General features: G+C 34.9%; 1 protein-coding gene across 1 annotated transcript; it reads right to left on the bottom strand.

Moving 5' to 3' along the window:
- Window positions 1-2,684: 2,684 nt before the first annotated feature.
- Window positions 2,685-25,464, bottom strand: ALX1 (ALX homeobox 1). The gene is made up of 4 exons (XM_059681035.1): window positions 25,041-25,464; window positions 21,959-22,263; window positions 18,880-19,008; window positions 2,685-3,275 (listed from the first exon to the last, which is right to left on the bottom strand). The coding sequence occupies exons 1-4, from the start codon at window positions 25,264-25,266 to the stop codon at window positions 2,955-2,957; spliced, it is 981 nt and encodes a 326-aa protein (XP_059537018.1). The 5' UTR covers window positions 25,267-25,464; the 3' UTR covers window positions 2,685-2,954.
- Between the last annotated feature and the right edge of the window lie 517 nt (window positions 25,465-25,981).

Below are 25,981 nucleotides of genomic sequence, written 5' to 3'. Positions count from 1 at the left end.
AACTAATACACTCCTGTAATTTATACACAGAATTTCATGGTTTTCCTCGAGGTTATATAGATTAAGTAACTCTGTTATTCTTTTTTTATTTTTGTTTTTTATTGTTGCAGATGTTATTCTTTTGAGATATGTTGTAGGACTGAGGGCAAAGATTACAGTTTTCTTTCTTTCTTTCTTTCTTTCTTTCTTTCTTTCTTTCTTTCTTTCTTTCTTTCTTTCATCTTTTGATTGCTTCCACCAGAAGTTACATAAGATAATCACTTTTAATATTCATAAGAAATAAAATATATAACTCCAGAAACCCACAAACTTCTGAAATTTTATTTTATGTTTATGAAAGAAACTTCAAACCTCATCTAATTCTCCATTAAATTTATGTCTTATCATGAAATCCAAACTACACTAAATTGCTCAGGGAAAAGAGTACAGGAATCATCTCTTAATCCACCTGTGCCAGACAATGAGTGGAAGAAGCAGAGAGGGGGTGAAATGTGAGCAAAATGCTCAATTATCAATGCAGTCAAGGATGATGCCAATAAAAGTAAATGAAACACCCTTAGTTTTCCCTCACGTATCTAAGTTCAACATTATTGTGAGCAATATTAATTCCAGTATGAAACTTTGTTTAACCTAAGTTCATAAAGAGCAAGAGAAAATTCAGGAAGTGAATTGATGACTTTTTTAAAGATTTATCTTTTCCTATTATATAAAATTTCAATTCATTCTATTTTAGCAACTTAAATATATAATAACACTTTCAGCCAATAAAAAAGGTGAGAGTGTATTAACTAAAAAAATCGGTGCATTTCTTACTGTCATCAGTTCTTACTGTGAGGCATGGTTAAGGATGCTGTATTCATGTGTCTGTCCAGAAAGACTGTGAGCTCAATAAGAACAAGAATCATGGTCTGTTGTTATTTAATTACCCCAAATAGTACTTTACACACTGCAGGTGTTTTAAAAAATTGTGCGGATTGAATCAAATTTATACAGAGCATTATGTATGTAGAACCTCAATTAAAAGATGTGATAGAATTAAAGAAAACCAGAACTATAGAAGCTTCAGCTGATTATTAGAAAAGAATGAGAGGAAAAACAGAATAGGAAAACTAAGGCATGAATTGAAATTTAAAATTGGACTCTGAGTTTTGTCTCTCATTTAAAAAATCTAAAGTATTGGCCAAGGAACACTAAAATTTCAACTAAGAAAGCAAAGAAAATGAACATGAATACTACTAATTTGGGAATTTAAAAAATATATTACATTTTAGTTCTAAGTTTTAGTTCACAAATTCCAACTAACCACATACCCTGTATATGAATATATTAAAAGAAGTTATCGTCTTCTAAAACATGAAGGATATTTAACAGCTGCCTAAACAATCTTTTAACACACGCTCCTGCATGTAAGCATAATTCTCAGGGCCAAAGTTGAACAAGTTTGTCTTGGGAACAAAACTAAAAAGAGAGAACACAAAAGTAATAAAGAACAGAGTTATTAGGAAGTCAAAGAATGTTTGTTTAGGACATCACTCATCTCCGTCATCTGTTTGATTTAAAATTTTATTACAAAAGATGTCTAACTGCTGTAAATATTTTCCCACTAGGAAGAGATACTTACTGGATGTAAGTACTTTTGTTCTTAAATTTAATTTTTAAATGCATGTACACTTGTCCTTTAGCCTTTAGATCTTCCAAGCATATCCCCAAAGGCAGTAGGGACCACAAGGAAGATTCTAAGAGAGGACAGAGAGCAGCTCTCGCTCTGCTCCATGCCACAAAAGTCATCTTCATTTCAATTAATTCACTTTGCCTTTATGAACTTCAGTCTTTCAAGGAGGTTGACATTTCACTCATCTGAAAAAGCTTGGAATGTGACAGGGGAAAGGGAGGAGAAGTAAATCAACGGGGTTAGCAATTTTCCAGATGCAATGTATTTTTCTTCTCCTTTTCCACCAGAAATTTTAGAGAGTCTTCTGACATTTTAATTCCCTATGCAAAACCACAGTAGCCAAAAATGCGTACAGATTATATGTCAAAAAATACAGACACAAGTGCACTTGCACATGAAGTAAATATAAATTCGGATTCACGACCCCTTTCACAGAATACATTTCTGTTAGTGCATTTATTATATGTTTGTGTATACCGTTTGACAATTCTAACTTAAAAGCAACAGCAGGTTTTGTAACTTCCTTTTTTTTTTCTTGTGAGTCCATGCTGACTTTTTCACTCGAAAGATGGCATTTATAAAAAACTGTTCTCATGCCTATATTTTAAATCACACAGGAATATTTCAGTTATCACCTTTAGCCACATGGTTTCAGGAAACTATGCCCAAATATTTCATGCAAATGCTGGTCGTTTTAGAAGAGTTCTTTTTGCATGGATTGGAAACTAAGCATCTAGGGATAAAAAAAAAAAATCTTTGAGACCTGAAGATAAATTCTCAGCAGCAAGGGATATGCCCATTGTGTTGTGGAGCCAGAGAGGGAGAGATGGCATGTAACTCCCCGAAACACCCTGCTTCAATATTTACCTGACAGCTTCGGTATCCTGACAGGCTCGCCAGTGCATTTCTTCCTTTATCAGGTATTACTTTACAAGGAATTTCTTGTTGTGCAGAACTAACATAAATCAATCTATAACAGAGGAATTTATTTAATACATTTATTAAAGGTTGCATGACCATATTTTATCAATTTGTACAATAGAAGAAAGTTACTACTAAAACAGAGTTTGTGGAGACTGGTGCATGGTAAACCTATTTAGTCCTCAGATGTCCACTCTTAGATTTTAATGTTAAATAATCACAACTATTCATTTAAGCTGGTCTCACTGTATATCTTGACCGTTAGCAATTCCGCACACAGCAGCTTATTGTGATATCCTTTAAATATGAGAAATAAGGATGTTTGGCTTTTCCATTTAAAGAAAAACGAGAGTACTGTATGTTACATGGCCCAGGAAATATTGGCAGTGTGCTCCTTGGCTTTCATTCGAAGGACTGCGATACTGGAAGACCTCCGCTCGAACTCTGGCTTCGTTTCAAACGCATGTCCATTGGCAGCCCCCGTCAGAAGAGAGTCAGTGAAAAAATTGTTGAGGGGCACGTGGCCGAACTGGTTCTGGTGGTTTGAGAACCCTGTGTAAGTGGAGTCCGTCCTAGGCGAGTGAGAGTAAGGTGTCATACAGGAGGAAGTGTCGCGTGGCACCATGCACGACGTGACCACAGAACCTCCGCTCGCGTTTCCTGCCCACAAGTTGTTCTGAATCTGGAAAATAGAAAACAACAAATATGACATTTACGCGTCCCCGCTTCTGTTCCCTTGCTTTCGTTACCCTGTATTTGCTACATTTTGTTAGCCGCTCACTGTTTGCTCCTATGGGTGGTCTGTCGTTACATTCTGAGTATGTAAAGTGATTACTGAAAAATAATTATTTGAAAGATTCTTCCAATTTGTTTTACTGTAATAGATCACCGAAACCCACATACGTAACCACATGAAATACTCTCAAAACATGTCAATCTCTTGAGTATTCTTTTTACAGTCATAATTTTTAAAATGAAATCTGGAAGATTTAGTCATGATTCATGACCAATTCATGTGCTTAGAAAAGTGGTTTGAGAGGTGGTTTTAAGTTTAAATATAGTTTTCATATTTCTAAACAAATGACACAATTTCATTTTTTACGCTCCATCGTTGGACTCAGTGTGGCAGTTTTTGTTGGAAACCATTGCTGACATTAAGCTGTTTGCTCTGTAGATATTTTTGATCAAACTGATTTTGGAAAATGTTTAACCTTTCATTGCCTTTTATTTCGTAACATCTTGAATACATAGGTCTGTGAATATGAAAAATAAGTACATATTTTAAACATTTATTCTTTGGCATATATGATATAGTGAGGTTACAACAGATGTATGACATGTAACACAAATTTAGAATTCTAAAACATGACCATTACCAAATAATGGAAGCAACTGAGACAAATATTCAAGTATTAGCAAAAATATCTGAATATAATGTACGTACTAAAAAACAAACATTATATTTATGATTGAAAATTGGGTTATAATTTGTACCCAAGAAATTCACATTCCATATCATTAAATCTCTACAGAAAACAATTAGTACAATATGACCAACAAACACAAATTTCTCTAAAGTTATGAGCATGTAAAAACACCCTAAGTCAAATTTGCATAATATACATTTTCAACAGAAAGTAGATTAAGACTAGATATTTAAACAAAGATAGAAACACAACGATCACATGCATTACTGAGAAGCACAGAGAAAAATCATGACAAATGGGAGGAGCTGAGGGAAAACAGAAAGAGCAATGCTGCATGGTGTAGGGTGGCAGACATGCAGCCTTAGGAGATGAAATTTAAATTTTGTATGCCTTTTACAACATTATTGCAATAGATGTGTAGTAGAACTCAGCAGCAATATACACATTTATCGCATCTGCTTTCTTTTAAAAAATCATGATAATTAGAATTATAAATTACAATGTTTTCTTATATTTATTTTTACTCAAAGATTCCAGTCTACTGCATCTGGCCTTTGGTGTGTCTTACAACACCCAAGCTTAAATTGTACTTTTTAAAACAACTTACTTCCAGTTAAAAGTAGAAAATATGTTAGTGACTCTTCTAGATCCCACTGGCAGAGAAGTTACTCTGTCACAGAAGGAAGACCACGTAGCCAGTTTCTAACTGAACATCTGATTTCATCTCTTAGGTGGGACTGCAACAATTGGCAAGATGCTTATTTTAGTTATATTTTAATAATAGTTCTTTATATGAATACTTTGTAAGCTGCTATAAATGTCAAATCTATGAGATATACCTTCAAAAATGTATAATAATATGCATATTTTATTAATCCTTACATCGTCATGGTCTATGTTGTTTCAACTATGACTCATTCTATGATATGTATTCCACTTTAGAAAAATACGTAATGACTGATGCCAGTGATTGCTGAATTATGTATTTCAAACCAACAGGAGAGGCTGTTGATGTCATTACCCTGTCCAACCAGCTCTTCTAAGTTGATTTGGTTGATTTTCCTCTGACATTCAATCAAACATTGTGCTACATTGAAAAAACCACAGTCACATGTCTGACAAAAGGGCTTTCAGGAAATGAAAGTGAACTTGCTTGCTTATTTTTGAAAAAGTAAATGAAAGGCAAACTAGTGGCAGAGAAAGATTATTTACATTTTATGTTTGTTGAAGGATTTGTCAATCTATACATAGTGTTTAGAATTTATTTTTAAAAGCATCTGCTCATATTCTAAGTGCATAGAAATATATTTACCAATTAGGTAAAAAGGGGAAAATAAGAAAGGTAAAGACAAGGAAAGTAATCTATGAATATAAATTAAGCGAGTATTTTCTCCCTAAAGGAATTAACATTGAACTACTTATAAGTTGAAAAGAAATTCTCCAGTTTCCAAGACATGAGAACCAAATGTTTTTATTTTTATCAAAACTTCTTATTTGGACATGATTAGGCAAATTAAATATGTTACTTTTGGTGAAAGAACTTCTAGCATATAGAAATATTTTCGGAACAGAGCAGATTGGTAAAGCAAGCTACCACAACAATGCTTTTAGTTAGATTTGGGAAGATAAATTTGCATGGGTGGCAATAGTGTCACACGTTTTTACTAATATGTTCTGTTTCCATGACTCTGTCTCCCCTCATAGCCCCCATGTCTTGCTCTCATTTTAAAATTTCTGATAACGTCTTCATTTGACTTTAGGGATTTAGTTGGTTTTCATATTGAAAGTTATGTGTAAGTCACAAAATTAATATCCCCAATGAACTGAGGTTTTCCTTCCTCTAAAGCTTCATTTCTTCTGGATGTAAGATAATCAAAATGAGGCTCATGATAGCTTATGATTATCAATTACCATGTGTCAGACATATTAAATGCTTTATGAAAACTTATAATTATTATAACGCACTAAAGGGTGTGAGCTTTTACTATCCCCATTTAGCAGAAGGTAAACGTATAAAATGGAGAACTTAAGAATCTCACCCATGATTGAATGACTCCAATGGTGGAGATCAAATCTGAGCCCAGCAAATCGTAAACAATGTTACAATGATGTAAAAATTACTCTATAAGTTAAAATTGCTTATTTACTTATTCATAATCCTAACTTTGTGGGGGTCCTTAGGCTTACTCTCCAAAAGCAAAATCCTCAATGATTGCATAGACTCTTTCTTCATCCTCAGGCCTAACACAACACGTAATAAACCCTGAATACAAATTTATTAAGTGATTGAAAAAACTCTAAGAACATGAAATTTGAACTGATCCATCTTACAGATGCAATCAAACTTTTATGGGCAAGACATGCTAATGCTAATGTTCTACATTTTGTTTCATAATTTGAACTCTAGAATCACCATACTACAATTATTATCTTAATAGAAATCATAAAATTACATACCTACACCTTGCTAACTTTATTTCTCTGGGTAGATTTTTTCCCCCTCTCTATGAAATACTTATTCTGTATTATAGATGCATCTTCTTGGAGATTCTGGTTCATTAAGCAGAAGGTGTGGCTCAAGGGGCCTACGTTAAAATAAAGGCCATAATACACACATGCAATTCTGAAAATCACCAAGGCTTGGGAAACACTGTTAGAGTCTAGCTTCCCTCCACATGCAAAAACCCCTCCTACACCTTTAATTATGTTCACTTCCATTGACAAGAAGCTCACCTGTTTTAAAAACACTCCATTCCCTTTTGGAGAGCTCTATAAAAAAAGCAAGCTGTTTCCAAATCTTAGCTATGATGAATTGTGCCGCTATGAACATAGGGGTGCATATATTCTTTCTGATTGGTGTTTCTAGTTTCTTGGGATATATTCCTAGAAGTGGGATCACTGGGTCAAATGGGAGTTCCCATCAGCAAATGAGTGGATTAAAAAGCTGTGGTATATCTACACAACTGAATACTATGCTGCAGTTAAAAAGAAGGAATTCTTACCATTTGCAACAGCATGGATGGAACTGGAGAGCATTATGCTAAGTGAAATAAGCCAGTCAGAGAAAGATAAATATCACATGGTCTCACTCATTTATGGAATATAATGAACAACATAAACTGATGAACAAAAACAGATCCAGAGACAGAGAAGCATCAATCAGACCATCAAACCTCAGAGGAAAGGTAAGGGGAATGGGGGTAAAGGGGAGAGATCAACCAAAGGACTTGCATGCATGCATGCATATAAGCCTAACCAATGGACACAGACAATAGGGGGGTGAGGGCATGAGTTGGGGGGGCCTTGGGGGTAATGGGGGGATAAGGACACATATGTAATACCTTAATCAATAAAGACATTTTAAAAAGCAAACTGTTATCTTCCTCTATCGCTTCTATTTCTGTTCCTTAAAATGATGCAGAATAGGTAGTGTCTTTCTCACATATGAAAATCTTCAAATATCCTACAAAATTATTACACAATTGCAAGTCTCTCTTCTTTAAGCATTCCTCATATGCATGGTTTCCAGACTGCTCATTCCAGTCACATTCCCCAGATATGCTGGAGGCTGTCAACATCCTTCGCCCACATCAATATCCAGCCCTGGGAACAGAATATCATTTTCTAGAAGTTGTCTGAACACCACTATAGGGGAACCTGGCAGGAAGCATCATTGTTCCAGATTATCTACTTTTGTTAATATTTAAAGGCAATATTTAACTACAAAGTTGTGTGATCTTGTGGTTTACGAACTCTGTTGTCAAGGTGGTCTCAATCTATGGCTGTCCCATGCCTCCACCAATTATATTCTTCTGTAAGTGGTCCTTCTAAAGCTATGTGCTAGGTCTACAAGTCATATTGTCTAAAACTATTTATACATATTTGTCAACAGAAAAGCCATACAAAAATCTCATTCTCTGACTCATTATAAGAAATACTACATTTTCTGTTACATTTTGAATGCATATTTTTTCAATATATAGAATTGTTACTCTTTTGGGTTATTTCACAGACGCCTACAATAGCAGTGCCCAGCACCAAATAAATTTTGGGGTGTTTCTCTCGGCCTCTAACTGTATAATAGTCAAGGGCTTTAAACCAGAAAGAACGTTATTAAATATCCTTCTTTCATGTGTACTGAGGGGAAAAAAAAGACTGCCTGCCTTCACACTTTTTCTTCTTTGTGTTTAAAAGGAGTGAAGAATCTTAAAACATTCTGTGTTTTAATGTGCTTCGCAACGTTTTTAAAAGTTCTAGGGATATGTTCAAAGCACTGTCCAGGGAACTTAGCCAACTGCCTCCCATTAGCATGAATGAAAGTTCCGCTGACTTCTACACACCACTTTGAACATTTATTTGCCCCTTAATGTTTTCCTAATCAAATAAAAAGTTAACACTTAATTATTCCATGACTTTGAATTTTGGAGGAAAGTTATTTTTTTTGTCTGATTCTTTCCAAACTGAAAACAAATTTACTTAACATTCATTTTCATTCTAAGAAATTAAAAGCTATAGGTAGGAAGAAGAGGGTTCATATATACATGCATATTACACATACAAAACACACACATGTTAAGAGTTCTTCACTGTGGATATATATTTGTCATGAATTAAAATAATATGGTAAATCAGAAACTTGATTTAGATATATTCTTATATAGCCAAAACTACAAAGAAAATTTTAGTATGCTAAACATGGTGCATATTTCAAGTATATTTGATGATTTTGTGAGTATTTTTTCATACTTTTTAAAAACCTTGTTAGTCTTTGTCTTAATTTTAAAGTATCTTGATGTGTAAAAGACATAAAAGAGTTCCATGGCAGCATTATATATTCTATATACTATTGTTAGTGCTATATAGAAGACAGAAGCCTATGGAATTGAATCTGGATTTAATAGAGATACTTCTAAACATGAAAATATACAATTAACAGCCATTCTTTAATTTCAAAGCATCTCTAAAACCAATATTTGTCTACTAAAATAATTTCATGTAACCATACTTCTCCTCTGTATATATAGGCTGCTCCTACCTGCTACCAATATCCATATATACACACATAATCATGCATACCACATACACACATCATGCTACTACACACACACTACCCTCACATCAAATAACCACACGATTCCCTGTTAAAGGTTAATTTAAAAGATCAGAAATCAGGGATTCACAAAGAGGTATTTGTGATGCTAATATAGCAACAGCTTATTTGCATTAAAATACAAAAGTTGATTTTGGTTTTTCATCATTGACAGAATGTTTACATTTATTGATTACTCTGCATATCATTTAATACTTACTATATAGATTTATTACCACATTATCACCATATAATTTACCGGATTTTTTTATATGGTCTCTTTAAAAAATATAAACAACACTTTTTACAAAAGCAGTTCAATTTTTTAAGAGGCTATTACATTATTTACTAGCCTATCACTTCCTTTAAAATGTAGGGTGGTAAAATATTAATAAGAATCATATGTTTGGTAACTTGCAGATATTTTTAGCTGTTGACTAACTTTAGGGTCCCATTAACTTTTCTAGTAACTACATCAGTAGGTTGCTGGCAGGGAGAAGGAATTAAGTGTTTTTCTAAGTAGGGAGTTTGCTACCAGTGAATCACACACACTGAGGCTTTGTCCATCTGGGAAAAAGTCCCAACTAGAATAAATCACAGTAAAAAGATCGATTGATCTTGTTGAGGTACTATCTAGGATAGAAATGAGGTTGCACTTTCATTAGTGCCTACTTATTAGGTGTCATTTGGCCAAAGAAAAATTAATATATTAACTTTTTTGGAAATCATTTACATTTTAAAAATTCCAAAAGTATATATTATCAGCATATAGTATTATTAAGCTGAAGTTATTAGAAATCAATTCATCAGAAAAGAATCACATATTAAATACTGATTGCTATTTAGATTTTTAAAATGAAATTTCACCTTACAAATATGGACAGAGATTTGGAACAAGAAAGAATGCATTTTCCATTTAAAAAAATCATTGTTATATAACGGTTATATTAAACCAATACTCTGAGAAAAAAATTGCTTTACAGAAAAATGAAAGCATATATCTTTTCTTAGTACAAAAATACAGGCACTAAGTTTCATAAGCAATGTTAATGTCTGGAAATTTTCAGAATGACATCATATAAATATGTTTAAATTTTGTATTATTCAAATAATATTTGAAATACCAAGTCAAATATATAAGAAACATTAAAGACATTTTTTTTTCTTTTCCTTCAGTTCTGGATGTGTTCACAAATTGTATAATAATTATTTAAAAAATTATAAGGAAGTATACCCTATATTCCTTAAAATAAAACTTTTCAGCTCAGCTAACTTAAAGAGATCATAAAATCATAGCACTTAGCATTTTCTATTTTATTTATTATTATCCAGCAAAAGTTATAAAGTATTTTTCAATTATTTTTTCACATTCCTTTACTTGTATTTTAATACATGCATGATAACCATTGCTGATTTATCAGGGCCTGATTCATTTTTGATGACACAATTGCCCAATTAAAATTAAGTTCACACCCAGCCGGCATGGCTCAGTGATTGAGAGCTGACCTATGAACAAGGAGGTAATGGTTCGATTCCCTATCAGGGCACATGCTGAGGTTGCAGGCTCCAGGTGGGAGGGCCTGCAGGAGGCAGCCTATTGATGATTCTCCCGTCATTGATGTTTCTATCTCTCCCTCTTCCTTCCTCTCTGAAATCAATAAAAATATTTTAAAAATTAAGTTCAGCCCTGACTGGTTTGGCTCGGTGGATAGAGCGTCCGCCTGAGGACTGAAGGGTCCCAGGTTCGATTCCAGTCAAGGGCATGTACCTTGGTTGCAGGCACATCCCTAGTAGGAGGTGTGCAGGAGGCAGCTGATCGATGTTTCTAACTCTCTATCCCTCTCCCTTCCTCTCTGTAAAAAAATCAATAAAATATATATTAAAAAAAATAAGTTCACAATAATAAGGAACAGAGATTAAAATATGAAGTAAGTTTTCTATTAATATAAATCAAATATGCAAATACTTTCATTTGCACAGAATAGTTCAAATCTTAGAAATGTCTAAGATTTATGTCAAACATGAACTTTGAATTTATTCTTAAAATCCTGAATAAAGTCATAAATTATAGGTATTGTGTATTTGTGTTAACTACAAAACTGAAATTTAATTTTTGTGATTTTTAAATCAAGTGTGACTGTGTGCAAATTTTCTTTTCTATTTTAATGCTCCATGATTTGGAATAGAAAAGAGAACCCATAGAACCATGAGGCTTAATCAATATGGCACAGAAAAAATTCTGGATTAAAGTTTTTCATGAGGTTCACTAACCTTATTGTTATTGGCTAACAATAATAGTGTGAACTGCAAGTTTTAACCCACAGGTCTGTTCTCATAGACTTCCCAGGCTTTCATGGCTCACTTTCCCCCTGGTTCTTCTCTGGTCTCCTGCACGGTAGTTTCATGTGTATAAGAAACACTGGCACTCTTTAAAATCTATTTTTACATTCCTCATTTATTTTGGTAATCTACTCAATTTTTTATTTACTCTTTCCTCTTAATATGTAAAATAATGTACATCTGAAACTAATACAAAATATTATTGAATGTCAAGTATAATTAGAAAAAATTAAAGAAATATATATGTAATACTTATGACCAATTAAGTTAAATTTAATGCTTTAACAGTGGCCACCTATTAAAAGCAACAACAACAACAGAAATTAGCTAAGTTATAATTATGGGTATGTCATTAAATCACAGTAAACTTGAACATTAAATATTTTAAAGAACTAAATCTAATTTCATAATCTAAAACATGAATGCACATTTCTTCTTTTGGAGGACATTCTTTATCTCTTTATATGTATTTTTAACAAAATAAAAGTTATTCACCATTTGTGTCTAGCTGCATCTTCAGCAAATTGATATTGACAAAATCTGCTACATATAATTTACTTTCATGCCACATATAATTTACTTTTAATATATATATATACACCTCTATATGAAATATTATTTATACGTATTTATCTAAAGCTTCCATATATTTAATTAAATCAACTTTATCAATTATAAAATATATATTTAATTGAATAATAGACTATTATATCATATTCCTTGTATGACTTTAAATATTGGTGCTCTTAATCAGTGAGAAATTGTACAATATCAATGTTACTTGTAGACCTAATGATGCTAACATTTTTGTCCCTCCATTCATAAAGGGAGTTTCATTGTATAATTACATAACCATTGCACTGGTTGTTTCATATATATGAGACTATTCATTATATCACACATCAAGTATAATTATATTACTAACATTTTTCAAAGTTTATTGGGTTATTTACTTTAAATATTTGGAAAATATAGGAAAAAACAATGATAAAATTGTGAGACTTTCTCCAAAGGTTAAAAACTGACCCAGATACCAAATTGCTATAGCACAGTTGTTTAAGGAAGTTCCTTATTCCTCATTTAGCTTAAGTAAATGTAAATTTTAAGATTAGTACAGAAAATGGTGATAGAAAAGGATAGGGTGAACAATATCCTCACAATCACTATCTTATTGCTTTATTATTCCCTTTCATTTTCTCTTTTATGTTTTTTATTATTTCCTTTTAAAATTGCATCATTTACAATGTTTGAATTAGAATTTGTTAAATTAGAAATGTTATACAACCTTAATTTGTGTTTTAAATTACCACAATGAGTACAAATTGCCTATAACTGGAATCCAACTCTTGGTATGTTCAAACTCAAAGGGGCATATATTTATAGTCACCAATTAAACATCATAAAACAAGATACTGTGCAGGAATGTTTGTAATTTGTTAAGTATAGATTTAGTTATCATTTTCACTATGTACTAAGTAAAACCTCATTAAAATTTTTCTTGGGAAAAACTTCCATGCCTTCTTTGAAATTTTTGATGAAAATATTTTGGTAGAAGAAGAATATGTTCAAACTTTCCCAAAGTCACCAGACTTAGTTATCTTAATTTAAAGAAGAAATAATATTAAACTGAATTTGGTCTTTCCCTAGATCCCTAAATAGTAAACTTACCGACTGAATTAGTTTAAATGCTACAACATGCAACATAAGAGAACATTCAAAACACTTACTTTTCCTCTCTACTGTAGGAAAAAATAATAATAACTAATGGCTATTATAGAATGGTTACTATTTATTGAGCACTCATGATGTACTAGGCAATGTTCTAAGTAATTTGCATGCATTGTTTTGTTTAATCTTCTCAAAGATTATAAGAACTTTATGCCCATCTGATGAATGAGGAGAAACATTCCTTAAAGTTAATTCATTTGGGGAAAGCTCCAAAACATATTAACCTGGCATAGCCAGGATTTGAACTCACCACTCCCTGACTGTGAGGCCCATAGTCATACATTCACACCTGGCCCTCCTCAAGTCTCAGGATTTAACTCAGTAGGCTGTTTAGAAATCAACCTATTCCTCTCAATAAAAGAAAAAGCTTTATAATGATGTTCATCAGCATCTACACCACCATAACGACCAACTCTAGCACTAAAAATGCTTCCATTTTACAAATAAAGAATCTGAAAATTAAGGAAGTAAAGAGACTTATCAAAAGTTACCCCACTAGTAAATGATCAAGCTAATACAATCCAAATCAAATCTAAGGACATAAAATTAGGGTTCCTTGTAAGAATGAAGGTTATTTATAATCTTCCAGAGATTTTTATACTTTAACTAAATATTTTAATCACCAAAATAATTTTTAAAATGCTTTGGCTTTGATAAATTACAAATTAGAATCTAATATTGATAGATGCTTTCGTGCATTTTCAATTGAAGGGCAAAGGTATTTTTGGTTGTTGGGTCTAATTTGCATCAAGAAGCATTTGCAGAATTTGGTACAAATATCACTTAGTTCTTTTTTGAGGGTATCATTATTTTTATTGTTGACACTATTATGATGTCCCCATCACCCTCTTTGCCGACCTCCACCCAGTCCCTGACAGCTCCCCTCTGGCTATCACCACACTGTAGTCTGTGTCTATGGGGTGTGCATATATGTATTCTTTAGCTAATCCCTTCACCTTCTTTCATCCAGTCCTCCTCTGCTCTGACAGCTATCAGTCTGTTCCATGTATCCATACCTCTGTTTCTATTTCGTTCATCAGTTTATTTTGTTCATTAGATTCCACATATAAATGAGTAACCTAGTTCTTAATTTGTCCACAAAGCAGGAAAATTGGTCTGGCTCATTTGTATAACCCCCATGCATACCACAGTACCACACATACTATATTTACTGGATAAAATGCAAAAAACTTTGGAAAAAATAATTGACTTGAAAGGTTTCAGCAAAATCTTTCTAGTCTATTCCTTTTAGCAGAGGAGGAAATTGAGATAAAAAAGGAAAAGCTAATTGCCTAAGACCACAGAGCTGGTTAATAGCAGAGATTCAGAAATCAACTGTGGTACTGAAAATTGATTAATTTTAGGTTTATAATGTACTCCTGAAAAAAATATAGAAGTGAATCAATACTTTGTCCACATCTATTCGGTGTATATACAAGAGTGGGCAAATGTAGGTTTACATTTGTATGTGAATGAGTTTGTTCTTGTATTATTATTTATTAGTTATTATTTATTTGTATTACAACTGTAACCCCACTTTTATCCACCCCTGTATAATTTGCTTCATACTGTGGTGATACAAAGGTAAGAATTGAGTCATCTTTTAAAAAACTTTATATATATAGTAAACTGGCTGGCAGACACTGTATACAGCCCATCACAGTCATGGAGAAAGTGATGCGCAGATTAAAGGAGGATTGGGAAAAGGTTTCATGGAGGAAAAATGGTTAGGTGAGGGGAAGGGAATTCAAGAGAGAGGGGACAAATTCAGCACAAGCAATGAAACAGTTTTTAAAAATATCACATTTTGGAGAACATCAAGTAGTTTAACTTATCTAAATCATAGTATTGTTGAATGGCAGCTAATATTGTGAGCTAAAGTGTTTTTTTAATGCTATTTTCAGTACCACATTAAATTATTTTACTACTGATATCTCACCACTCACTTCCTTATTTGTTTACTATCAGATATGCGTGAGCTAAAGAAAAATAATATATGAAAACAATCTAACAGCGTCTACATTTTTTAATGCTTTATGTCCTTATTTTATACATGTTGAAATAGAAGCATTTTTGCTTCCCAAGGTAATTCAATGTTTTAGGGTCAAAACTTAACTATTTCATTGCTCAATGATACACTATAAAGATAACGTTACATAAGGTACCCTGGACTCGCACTCAGAGATCCTGGGTTCAGGTTCAATGATTAATGGCCACAGGAAGAAAGTCGGGCTGAAATAAGCCCTCAGCCGGCAGTTACTTTCTCTTACTGTTATGGCTGTTGTTCCTATAGTGCAATGGAGACCAGTGGAAACAAAGTGTTTAGAACACTTTAGAAAACATTAATTATTATTCCTAAGTAATCATATTGTATGTTATATATGGATACCTTTATGCTGAGTGAGATCATTATCTACACTGGGCAGGCTGGAGAAGATCTTTCTAAGCCATCTCCGTTTTTCGTGTATCTCTGTGCATGCCTTTGCTTTCCTGCCAAATTGCTAATTCTTTGTTTCTGTCCTGCCTCCAACATTTTCAGTTTCCAACTGTTTTTATAATTAATAACTTTTTTCTATAATTAGTAACAGTAACCAAATTCAAAGTTTTATTGCACTGAGCTGTTGCGTTCTATTTTGGTTTCTATTTTTCCCATTATACATTTCAATCTTCAAGCCACAAGATTAAAAAAAAAAAAAAGTTTCCTTTAGGCTGACGCTTGGAGACATGGTACTGTCATAATTCTTTTTTCAAACAAACTAAAAAGTAAACCCCATATTTTAAAGTTAAAACAAAATTTCCCCTTACAGTGGGGGAGTGGAAGACACTTGATTTCAGAATTTCTGGCAAGCAAACATTACATGACTTCCCAGTGTAGAAAAGCACAATGGATGTTAGAGTATTGATTTTAGTTATTGTTGACAAGTTGCACTGTCAAAATAACTTCCACATCTGATCTCTGTGCTTCCATACTTAAATTATGAGGTGGTATCACCAATGTACATACAGCATGGAGAAGCCACAGGGAGAATTAGTGTGAAATTCCCATGACTCGTGAGGGCAAATTTTAAATTACTCCTTTGCTAGAGTGTAAAAGACTCAAATGTATAATTCATACCATTTTCTTTCCTGCTTGAGCTGCTGGGTTGCCTCATTCTGCTAATTGTTAATATCTAAATCTATGCAGCACAGTAACATAATGGCATGATAATCCTAGGAAAAGGGGCATCTAGTCAGAGTATATTAAGTAATATTAAGCCACTATAAAGAGGTTAATTGGTCCCAGGCACTATAATTAATGCTTTAGGCTACACTGAAGACAAAAGGGGAGTTAGAGATAACGCAACCAATAGCAAGGAACAAAGTAAAAAATGGGGTTTACAAGAAAAGGAATGACAATTGAAATAATAAGGCATAAAAAATATATAGTCAACTATTGTGGAATAAACTTGTCAGGCTGTTTAAAGTGCATTTAAAAAGAGTTCCTAATATGTGACTTATTTCTAAAGTCCTCATAATCAACTATCGCCTCTAATAGTTCAAAATTATATAAAATATATGCTATGTCGCCCTAACCGGTTTGGCTCAGTGGATGGAGCGTTGGCCTGCGGACTCAAGGGTCCCAGGTTTGATTCTGGTTGAGGGCATGTACCTTGGTTGCAGGCACATACACAGTAGGAGATGTGCAGGAGGCAGCTGATCAATGTTTCTCTCTCATCAATGTTTCTAACTCTCTACCCCTCTCCCTTTCTCTCTGTAAAACATTAATAAAATATTTTTAAAAAATAAAATAAAATATATGCTATGTCTATTACTTTTTATTGTTATTTCACTGGTTGTGAATACATTCGCTCCTCCCCTAAAGTGCAAATTCGAATAAACAGCTTAAGCTGTATGCTCCTTTGGTATTAATTTGCTAACCCTGCAATCATTCAAACATACTGCTGAGACAGTCTATATTGACAGTCAAGTTCTTGCCCTTGGGAGCCAGAATGCCTCTGGTCAAATCAGGGCTTCACCACCAGTGGAGGTGAGTCTATACCTCCCCTCTCTGTGCCTCAGTTTCCTCACAGGAGACATGGGGATAAATAATAATGCAAACCACATAAGGTTGCTGTGGGGATTAAATGAGTTAATATACACACCCTGCTTAGAACAGTGCCTCGGAGAGTAAGGGCTATAGTCATATAACAACGAGGAGAACACTGCAGTGCCTGTTCTCAGGGAGCTTGTAGCCTAGGGGAAAGAGCCCCTTAGGCCTTTACTTAGAACTCAACTAGGACACTCAAAAATATTTGGTGCATAACATTTCATCAGCCCTGTGATGATAAGTAACCAGGAGTGTATACATGCTTTTAAACAGAAGGAAAAAGTAAGGGAACTGCTTTAAGATACATTTTTAAAAGTAAGAGAAAACACAATTCTTCTCATGGCAGGTGTGGCATTTATTCCAAAGCTACTAGCAAACTGCAGTACAAGGCTGAGCCATTGCCTCCCTTAGAGACTGGCCTGTAAGGAGCTGCTTGTATGAACACAGACAATTCCTTAGCTCGCCTGGCCTGCTTTCCTAACTTCTAAAATGAAGAAGCAGAATAAAATGATCTCTAAGGCTCTTGTACATATATAATGTTACACGAATAAATTTGGTGAATTTATCTGGAGGAGTGAAGGTCTCAAGATAGGTTGTTAAGGGTCAAAAAAGGGATCAGGACATAAGGATAGTAGAAAAATAGAGGACTGAAAGGGCATGAATTTATAGTTGAAGAAAATGAGTACCTTAAGTAAGTTTGAGGCTGTGACGATTTCATTACTGGACTATCAAGGTATTCCACCAACATACACGTTACATATTTGTTATCTAAGTGGTCTCTTACAGTGCATATAATTAAACAAAAAGGAAGTAAATAACAGATGACTTGTTCCTTATAATATGTGTCAATCATGTACCAAATACAGTTCTGAATAATTCAGTGTTAGGATAAAGTAATACTCATTTAGAAAGGTAAGAATATTTTTAACTTACATGCATTGCAAAGTATGGATAAGAAAAAAACCCCTCTAAATTTTAAAAAAATAGATGAAAAAATAATTTCTAGTCTTTAAAATGAGAACTCCCATTATAAAGGGAAGCACTTTTTTACATGATAAAAAATTTTTAAATTATATTCAGTCCTAATTCTACATGCATGTTAAGAAACAAAGGACTAAATGTTTCCTTCAAACAATGGGCAACTTCGAAGCTAAAAAAACAATATTGGGAAAAAGATTATTTTAAGTGGAATGCAGGCTTCATATACTACATTTGACACTAGGTTGTGTAGGACTGACTCGTGAAACATTATCAACAGAGATAGCATGCCAAACAATAGTCAATATATTTTTGAAATAAACAAGGGAAGTGACTTTGAATAATTAAAATACAGAGTCATTAGCAGACATATACAATTGAATGATGCTACTTCAGGTGTTGCATTGTATAACAAGGAAGAGACCCTGAAATATTGTTAAATGAATGGCTCTGTAGGAAAAATAGTAACAAAATAAATATTTTAGTAAAATTTAACAACATGAAAAAAGTCTTCTGGAGTTTAAAATTCTCATTCCAAACCTTTATATTAGATATAATAAAGCCTATACTAGCTCTTTTAATAATATACACACCACATGTATTTTTCTTGATCAGTATTCCACACAGTTTATCATACCTGAGGATAGCTGTCAGTCCTGGGCAAAACTGATATATCATAGGTGGCAGCAAAATGGCTTTTAGCTTGTTGTATTTGGCCATAACGTTCTCTTTTCCTCCACTTGGCCCTTCGATTTTGAAACCAAACCTAATTTTTCAAAGAAGTAGAATTTTAGCTAAAGAATACTTGATAATATAAATGTGATGTTAAAATAATTCAAATCAGAAAGGTAAATCAGTTCAATACAATTACTAATAAAATAAATTTTTATCAGAAAAAAAATCCACAAATTTTGCTTTCTATTTTACTTTTAGGTAAGTGGTATAACCATGAGGCACTATAAATTAACATAAAAAGACAAAATACTTTAAAAACATTTATTTAATATGTTTGAGCCTCTGTTTTTTCAGTTACGGAAAATAAAAAGGATTTAGAGTATATGATCCTGAAGACTCCTTATATCTCCAAATTATCATAGATATCCTCCTCTCAGAGAATGCTGCAAGTTTGAGAGATGTTCATGACTTTATAATTGGGGGTTATGCACATGACACTAACCCAGCCAATGTATAACCAAATGAATATCTGGGTCTATCAAAACAACTATCTTTAAAGCATTTCATAAAGTGAAGACTTTTCTTGATTATACCCCATACTTACATACTCTTAGAAAAAAATTAAATATAAAGACTTCATCAAAAAATAGATGGCATCAGCAGAAATATCATGATTATATAGAAACATACAATATTAAGATTAGATATAATACTGAGCATGATAGAGACAAAAGGTAAAATGGAATCATCTGAAGTACAATTATGGTTTTAAAATAAACAAATGTGTTTATTACATCATACCACTTATAACATTTATCCTCTCTTATAAAAAATATTCAGCCATCATCAAAATTATTCTCCAATGTAAATGACTTACAGGTAATAAATAATAAAAGAAATAGAGCAGATATAACCAAGTGTGAAGAAATCTATGAGTTAGTGGGACCTCTACAGGGTCACTACACTCTCATACTAACAATATTTATTGCAACAACCATTTTCCACAGAGGGTTAAATATTCACTAATTCATACTTATCACTCTTCAGAATTTTCATTTTAATGTTTTCATGTATTAAAGGGAGATATAGAAAAGCATCTTAAATATGTATAAATTGATATTTTTGAGTAGACAGGACACAAGCAGCTTCCAGGAACTCTTTAGTCTTTACACAAGTATGTTCAGAATATAAAATATTTAGGAAAGAAGCTGGAAATCAAATATAAAAATGAAAATTGTAAAAAGCCTTTTATTAAAATTACTCGAAAGTTTTATTCTTTTGCAAATTCAATTATAATCACACTTATGGAAACATTTGAATACTCAGTTTAATATGTAAACATATATCGCAGATTGAAGATGGCACTTCAGAAGAGTTTTCAGCAATTCAAACAAGGCAAAGGGAGTTACCTGTTCAGTGTGGTTTCTTACAACACTGCTGGCCAATGTGTGCTATCCATTATGCCCAGACTCAAGACAACATCAACAACCAAACCAAACAAAACGTAATTCCTTGCTGTCTCCACAGATAGGCACCAAGAGCATACTAAGGGAATTTAGTAGTAAGGTATGTTTTGTGTGTGTGTGTTTTTCACTAAGAAAAGACCTTGACAATCTCCTTAAAATGGATGCCAATAACCACTCTGATGTGAAAAGCAGGAAAGAAAGCAACCTGAGTAAATTAGGTTCAGGCTGGCTCCCTGTGCATGTTCTTAGACAAAAAATGAATCAGGGCTTGGGCTTGATGAAATGCTAAGGGGGAAATATGCAGTGTACACAGCTGACCCCTCTGTATGCAAACACATTTTTCTATGCTTACAAGTATAACTAATTTAAATGTGTGGGCACCAGGAAAAAGGAACACATGCGGGCTCCTGTTAACACTTGACAATTCTAAAACTTTTCGTTAGCATCAACTTTCTATATACCTACTTCCTGAACTAAGATAAAGTAACCATTTGCTTCCACAACTACAGAAAAAAACCTGCTGCTTGTTACCCCTGCACCACCAGATGTTGTGTTTAATGATGTAAAGGCCTTAACGATGGCTTAATCTTCAGAATAAATACTATTACTCCACTAAGCACAAAAGTTTTCACTCATTCATTTATTCTGTAGTTTATGGGAACTGCAAAATTCAATAGTTTCCTATTTAGAGTAATAAAAGCATGCCAAGGAAAAAGGTCTTCTCCCAAATGATTGTTATTTGGAACCTAATAAAATGTACTGTAAGAATATCAACTCTAATAAAAATAAAACAAGCCTAAGAGGATGAAATTTTATCCAGTATAATTTTTCGTTTTTGAATGATTACAAATATAGTATATTAAATCACCCAATTTGATCATTTGAATACAACTTATAATTCACTACATATTTTTAAATTAGTGCGTGATCATTATTTCTATTGCCTCTGCAAACACTATATAAGTTACCTATATTTAAAATATTGAATGGAATGACATCACTGGCAACTACTAAGGTGATAAAATTGAAAATGAGTTATATGATCTTTCTTTAATTATGTATAATAAAAATAGATTTGCTTTACATAACAATTGGGAATTTATGAGATTGTTTCTTTTTTTCTTTGTGTTATTATTACCTTAACTTCAATAAAATTATATATTTATAGGCCATTATACAAATAACTTGTCAATACCTGGTGTATAACCTTAAAACAAAACTCGATAGCTGATAAAATAGAAAAACAAAATAAAACACATGCATTAATAAGTGAATAACTATGGTTCTCTCTTTTGCCTTTTAAAATTAATTTTTGAAATCAGAGGTATATTAAGATATTCAGTTCTTTAAATAATCGATGGTTTTATGCCTATATAACTCGAGTATTCTTTTTTATGTTTTTATGTAAGTCGTTACATTCTTTGCAAGTAAAGAGAAATTTTAGCAGACCTACATACATAACATTGTTCTACATCTTTAAATAGTTCCTTTGTGGCAAATGCAACTATTGAAGTGTTCTAACACTACCTACCTATACCCACCAGCACCCACCCAAGGCCATCATCTGGCTCCTACCTGGACCCTGGCCTCAGTGAGCTCTGTCCTCAGAGCAAGTTGTTCTCTGACGTACACATCTGGGTAATGAGTTTTCTGAAAGACCTTCTCCAGCTCCTCCAGCTGCAAGCTGGTGAAGGTGGTTCGGTGTCTCCGCTTCTTACTGCTGGATACGTTGCTGTCACATTTATCTCCAAGTTCATCCAGTTCTCCCTTCTCTGGCATCCCTTTCACGGGAGACATCCGGAGACTGTTACAGTTGTCCATAGCTCTATTTAGTTCAGTGTGAAGTGGCTGTCCTTCTGCTTTAGTGATCCCATAGTTCACTGTAACCAGGGGAAAACAACAGTTCTCAACATTGTGAAACATTCAGATGAAGGACGTAAGTTGTAATTTAGAGCATCAGGAAAACGGTCTGCTAATGATTTATTGTGCCAGTATTAATTCAATCATCACATTAGGTACAAGTATTAATCCACTTTGGGCAGGTTTAAATCCATTTTAAAATGTGTACATGGAACTCATATAATTTGCCCAAATTCATAGTTCTACAGGACTAATGCAATGTTTATGCACATAATTTATAATCGAATTAAGGCAGTCAAATTAAAAGTGCTCCAGATTTTAAAAAGCCTAAGTGAGCATAATTTTTGAAAACTGAATCAAATTTAATATAAATCATATATTTATTCACAGCAGACAAAATTAAAATTAAGCTACTTACATGGCCCAAGAAAGATATTTCAAATTTAAATATCTGTAAACCAAAATCCAAACTCTTTCCAAAAGTTATCTTCCTCCTCCACACAAAAGCTATAGATTTCCCACGTGGTGTTGTTTCTACTATATTTTGAATATTTCAACTGTATATTCATGTCTGCACTTTAATTTTTTTCAAAAAGTGATCTAAATTTTTAAAAATGATTTTATATTAGTTTCTGAAAGTGTTTACCATAGAAAACTGAAGTAGACTCCTTCAGCTTATAAATTTGTTTACAGTTCTTGCTAAATATGCCATATTTATTCTTAACTCATAAAATATGTTTTAAGGTAGAAAGCTTTATTTTTACCTCTAATAAAGCATAGCAATTAAACCATCTATTAAAAGATTACAAAGAATTACAGCTGGCATTTTGTTTAGGGATGTTTTAATTTCAGTGATTTCCTCCAGATTTGGTTGCATGCTTGGGGTATGATATAAAACAAAAAATGTATCATGTGGTGCCACACACACACACAAATGCAATTAATGCACATAATAAAATGGGAGGCATTTTTTGAAAAGTAAAGTCAACCCAGCCAGAACAATAATTTCCAATGAACTGTCATAATTTTTTTTGCTTTTGTCTGTATTTAAATGATCTCTCACAATGTATTTTTACAACTGCTTTAATCATTTTACCAACATATTGAACTTTAATGCCTATATCATTGAAATGCCAAATAACTTTTGTGCAAAAGAAGATGTGATATAAAACTAAATATAAAGAAGAGCCATGACTGATGAACAATTGGGTTTTGTCTCTGCGGACAGAGTTAAATGGGGAACTGCGGTAATTAGCGATAGGGGGAGGGGAAGCAGTCCTGAAACTAAGGGCATCTCAGGAGAAAGACTGAACTTTCCTAAAGGTAGCGGACTGCTGCCTATGTACCCCTTACTTCTTTCACAGTAAAACTAGTCCTAGGAGTGTGATGTCCGTTTAAAAGTCGGTAAAGCATCAAAAATCACCCATTTCTCTTCTTATTGTGGATTCCCGACAATTTAAAATATTATGATTGAGTTCTATCCAGCAGTCAGCACAGGGCATTACAGAACCATTTAAAAACAAAATCTTGCCCATTCTTACGTAGAAACCTAGGAATTCCAAACATCTAAAGATACTGCAGTCTGAAAATACATCCAGAAAGCCAAACATTTAGTGTATAGAAAATAAAAAGTAATTGATGTGTCTTTCTAAATAAAATGACCAAAATGATTAACTGATTTTCTCTATCGCTTTCGCCTTTATTTTTGGTTTAACGTTGCAAGTCAAAAGAAACTTGCAACATTGAATAAAATAGGTACTGTGTACAAAGTATTTGGAAAAGGAGCTACTATGAGCCAGTGCTTGCCAGATCTTCAACCTCCATTAAAACAGGGGGCAGGAGGCTTGTTGTAAATATTTCACACTTAATTCGTTTGTTGTTTTAAAGCAACCCGCTCCTTACAGCTTAACTGTGGAATATATACAATGATAAGGAAAAGTCCTCTTGGAATTGTAAACTTGATTGAGCTGTCGCGCTCTGAGAAAAAAATAGGTTTGTATTGGGTTACAAGATAGAAAGATGGTTTGTTTTGATAACATTTTGACTTTGAGAGACTTGGCCATTCAAAGTTGAAGATTTCACCCAGAAGCATTCCGAAAGCTTCTGCTGTGACTTTTAACGTGGAGTCAGAAAACTGCACCATGCACAATTCCGGAGTGAGTGATTATACTGGGAGTCCTTTGCCCGAAGCTATTTAAAGTGACTGTTCTTCAGAAATTTGCGTTGTATCGCAAACCCAAAGAAGCAGAAATTACAAATTCACACAAGCTAATCTAGCAACTCTCCAGCTTCGCACAGAAATATATCGCTATGTCTTGGGGGGAAATTAAAAAAAAAAAAAAAGGTTTTTCATCTAAAGGAGTGCAGAGTGTTCTCATTCGTGACGACAGTGACATCCTCTAAGGAGCTGTGATGGATTTCAGCTCCCGCTGCCGGGCGGCGCGGCGGGCTAGCAGAGGAAGCGCGCTGTCTTGACTCAATTACGCTTTATTTACCGCCCTATCGGTTTACGCCTGGACCTGGGTTCAGAGAATCGGGACCCGCAGGGGACAACACTGCGCAGCCAAAGGGGAGCCGCGGAGGCGCGGCGGTGCCCACTCCTCCCGTTGCCCTCCCAAGTCGCCGGCAGCCCAGCACCGCTTCCCGATGCCCGCAGCGTTGCTCTGCCTCCCTCCGCCCTCCCGCTTCCCTTCCCTTCCCTTCCTCCTTCACTGTCCCGAGGGGTCCCCCGAACTTCGGATTTGCACACGGGCTACCGCGACTGGGGCTGGGGCCGGGGCTGGGGCCGCCGACTCACCGCTGCCGTCCTGACAGGGCGAGGTCCTCTCCAGGCGCACGTGATGCTCGGCGCGGGGCAGGGGCCCGAAGGCCTGCACGCATTTGCCCGCCGCGGCTTTGCTGTAAAAGGACTCATTGTCCAGCGTCTCCATAACGTGCTCCAACGCGCCTCCCGCGCCCATGTAGAAGTCACTGTTTTTACTCTGCGGGCTCTTGAGGGCAAACTTCTCGCTCAGAAACTCCATAATCCCGGTAGCTGTCTGGGGCTCCAGGGGCGCGGAGGCTGGAGAGCGCTGGGGGAGGGAAGGGGCGGGCGGGAGGAGGGAGGGCCGAGAGGAGGGAAGGGGAAGCGAGCGCTGCGGCGCCGGGAGCTGCCCCGCTCCCAGCCCTTTAATGCGTCCCGGCTGGAAAGGGGGCACCCGAAGTTGCTTTTATATCTTGAAACTCAGCTGGGCTCCTCGGGCAACCTCCCAGTTCTAATGAATATGAAAATAGGCCAGCGACTAACTCCACCCCGGGCCCCCTCCGCCCCCACCCTCTCCCCACCTTCCCCCACTTCCCCGGGCAGGGCGCGTCCAGGCCGAGGTTAGACAGACAGCTCCATTTCAGACACATGCCAGGAGGGACGAGGCCCCGACACCCAGAAACACCGTCGCAGCGGCTGGCATTTCGGAAGAGCTGGGTGAGATCGCAAAGCACTTAACCCTCCACTCCCCGCTCTCGGCGCGCTCCCGGCCCGCCCGCCCCCGGCCCTACCCCGCCCCCACGCCGGCCACTCACGACCAGAAAGATTTAGAGGCGTCTGAAGAACTTGAAAGGAAGTGTTGCTCTACGGGGCTTTTATTTCATCCGTAAATCGTTTGTGTGGAAGATCCACATTAATCCGAAGCCCGAGAAGCCAGATACCTGGGCAGCGATGACCTGGGGTGGCGGAGGTAGGGGGCCCGCTTCTGCTCCCAG

Source organism: Myotis daubentonii, chromosome 2, assembly GCF_963259705.1.
Source record: "Myotis daubentonii chromosome 2, mMyoDau2.1, whole genome shotgun sequence".
NCBI classification, from domain to species: domain Eukaryota; kingdom Metazoa; phylum Chordata; class Mammalia; order Chiroptera; family Vespertilionidae; genus Myotis; species Myotis daubentonii.
This window is presented reverse-complemented; position numbering and strand designations above follow the sequence as displayed.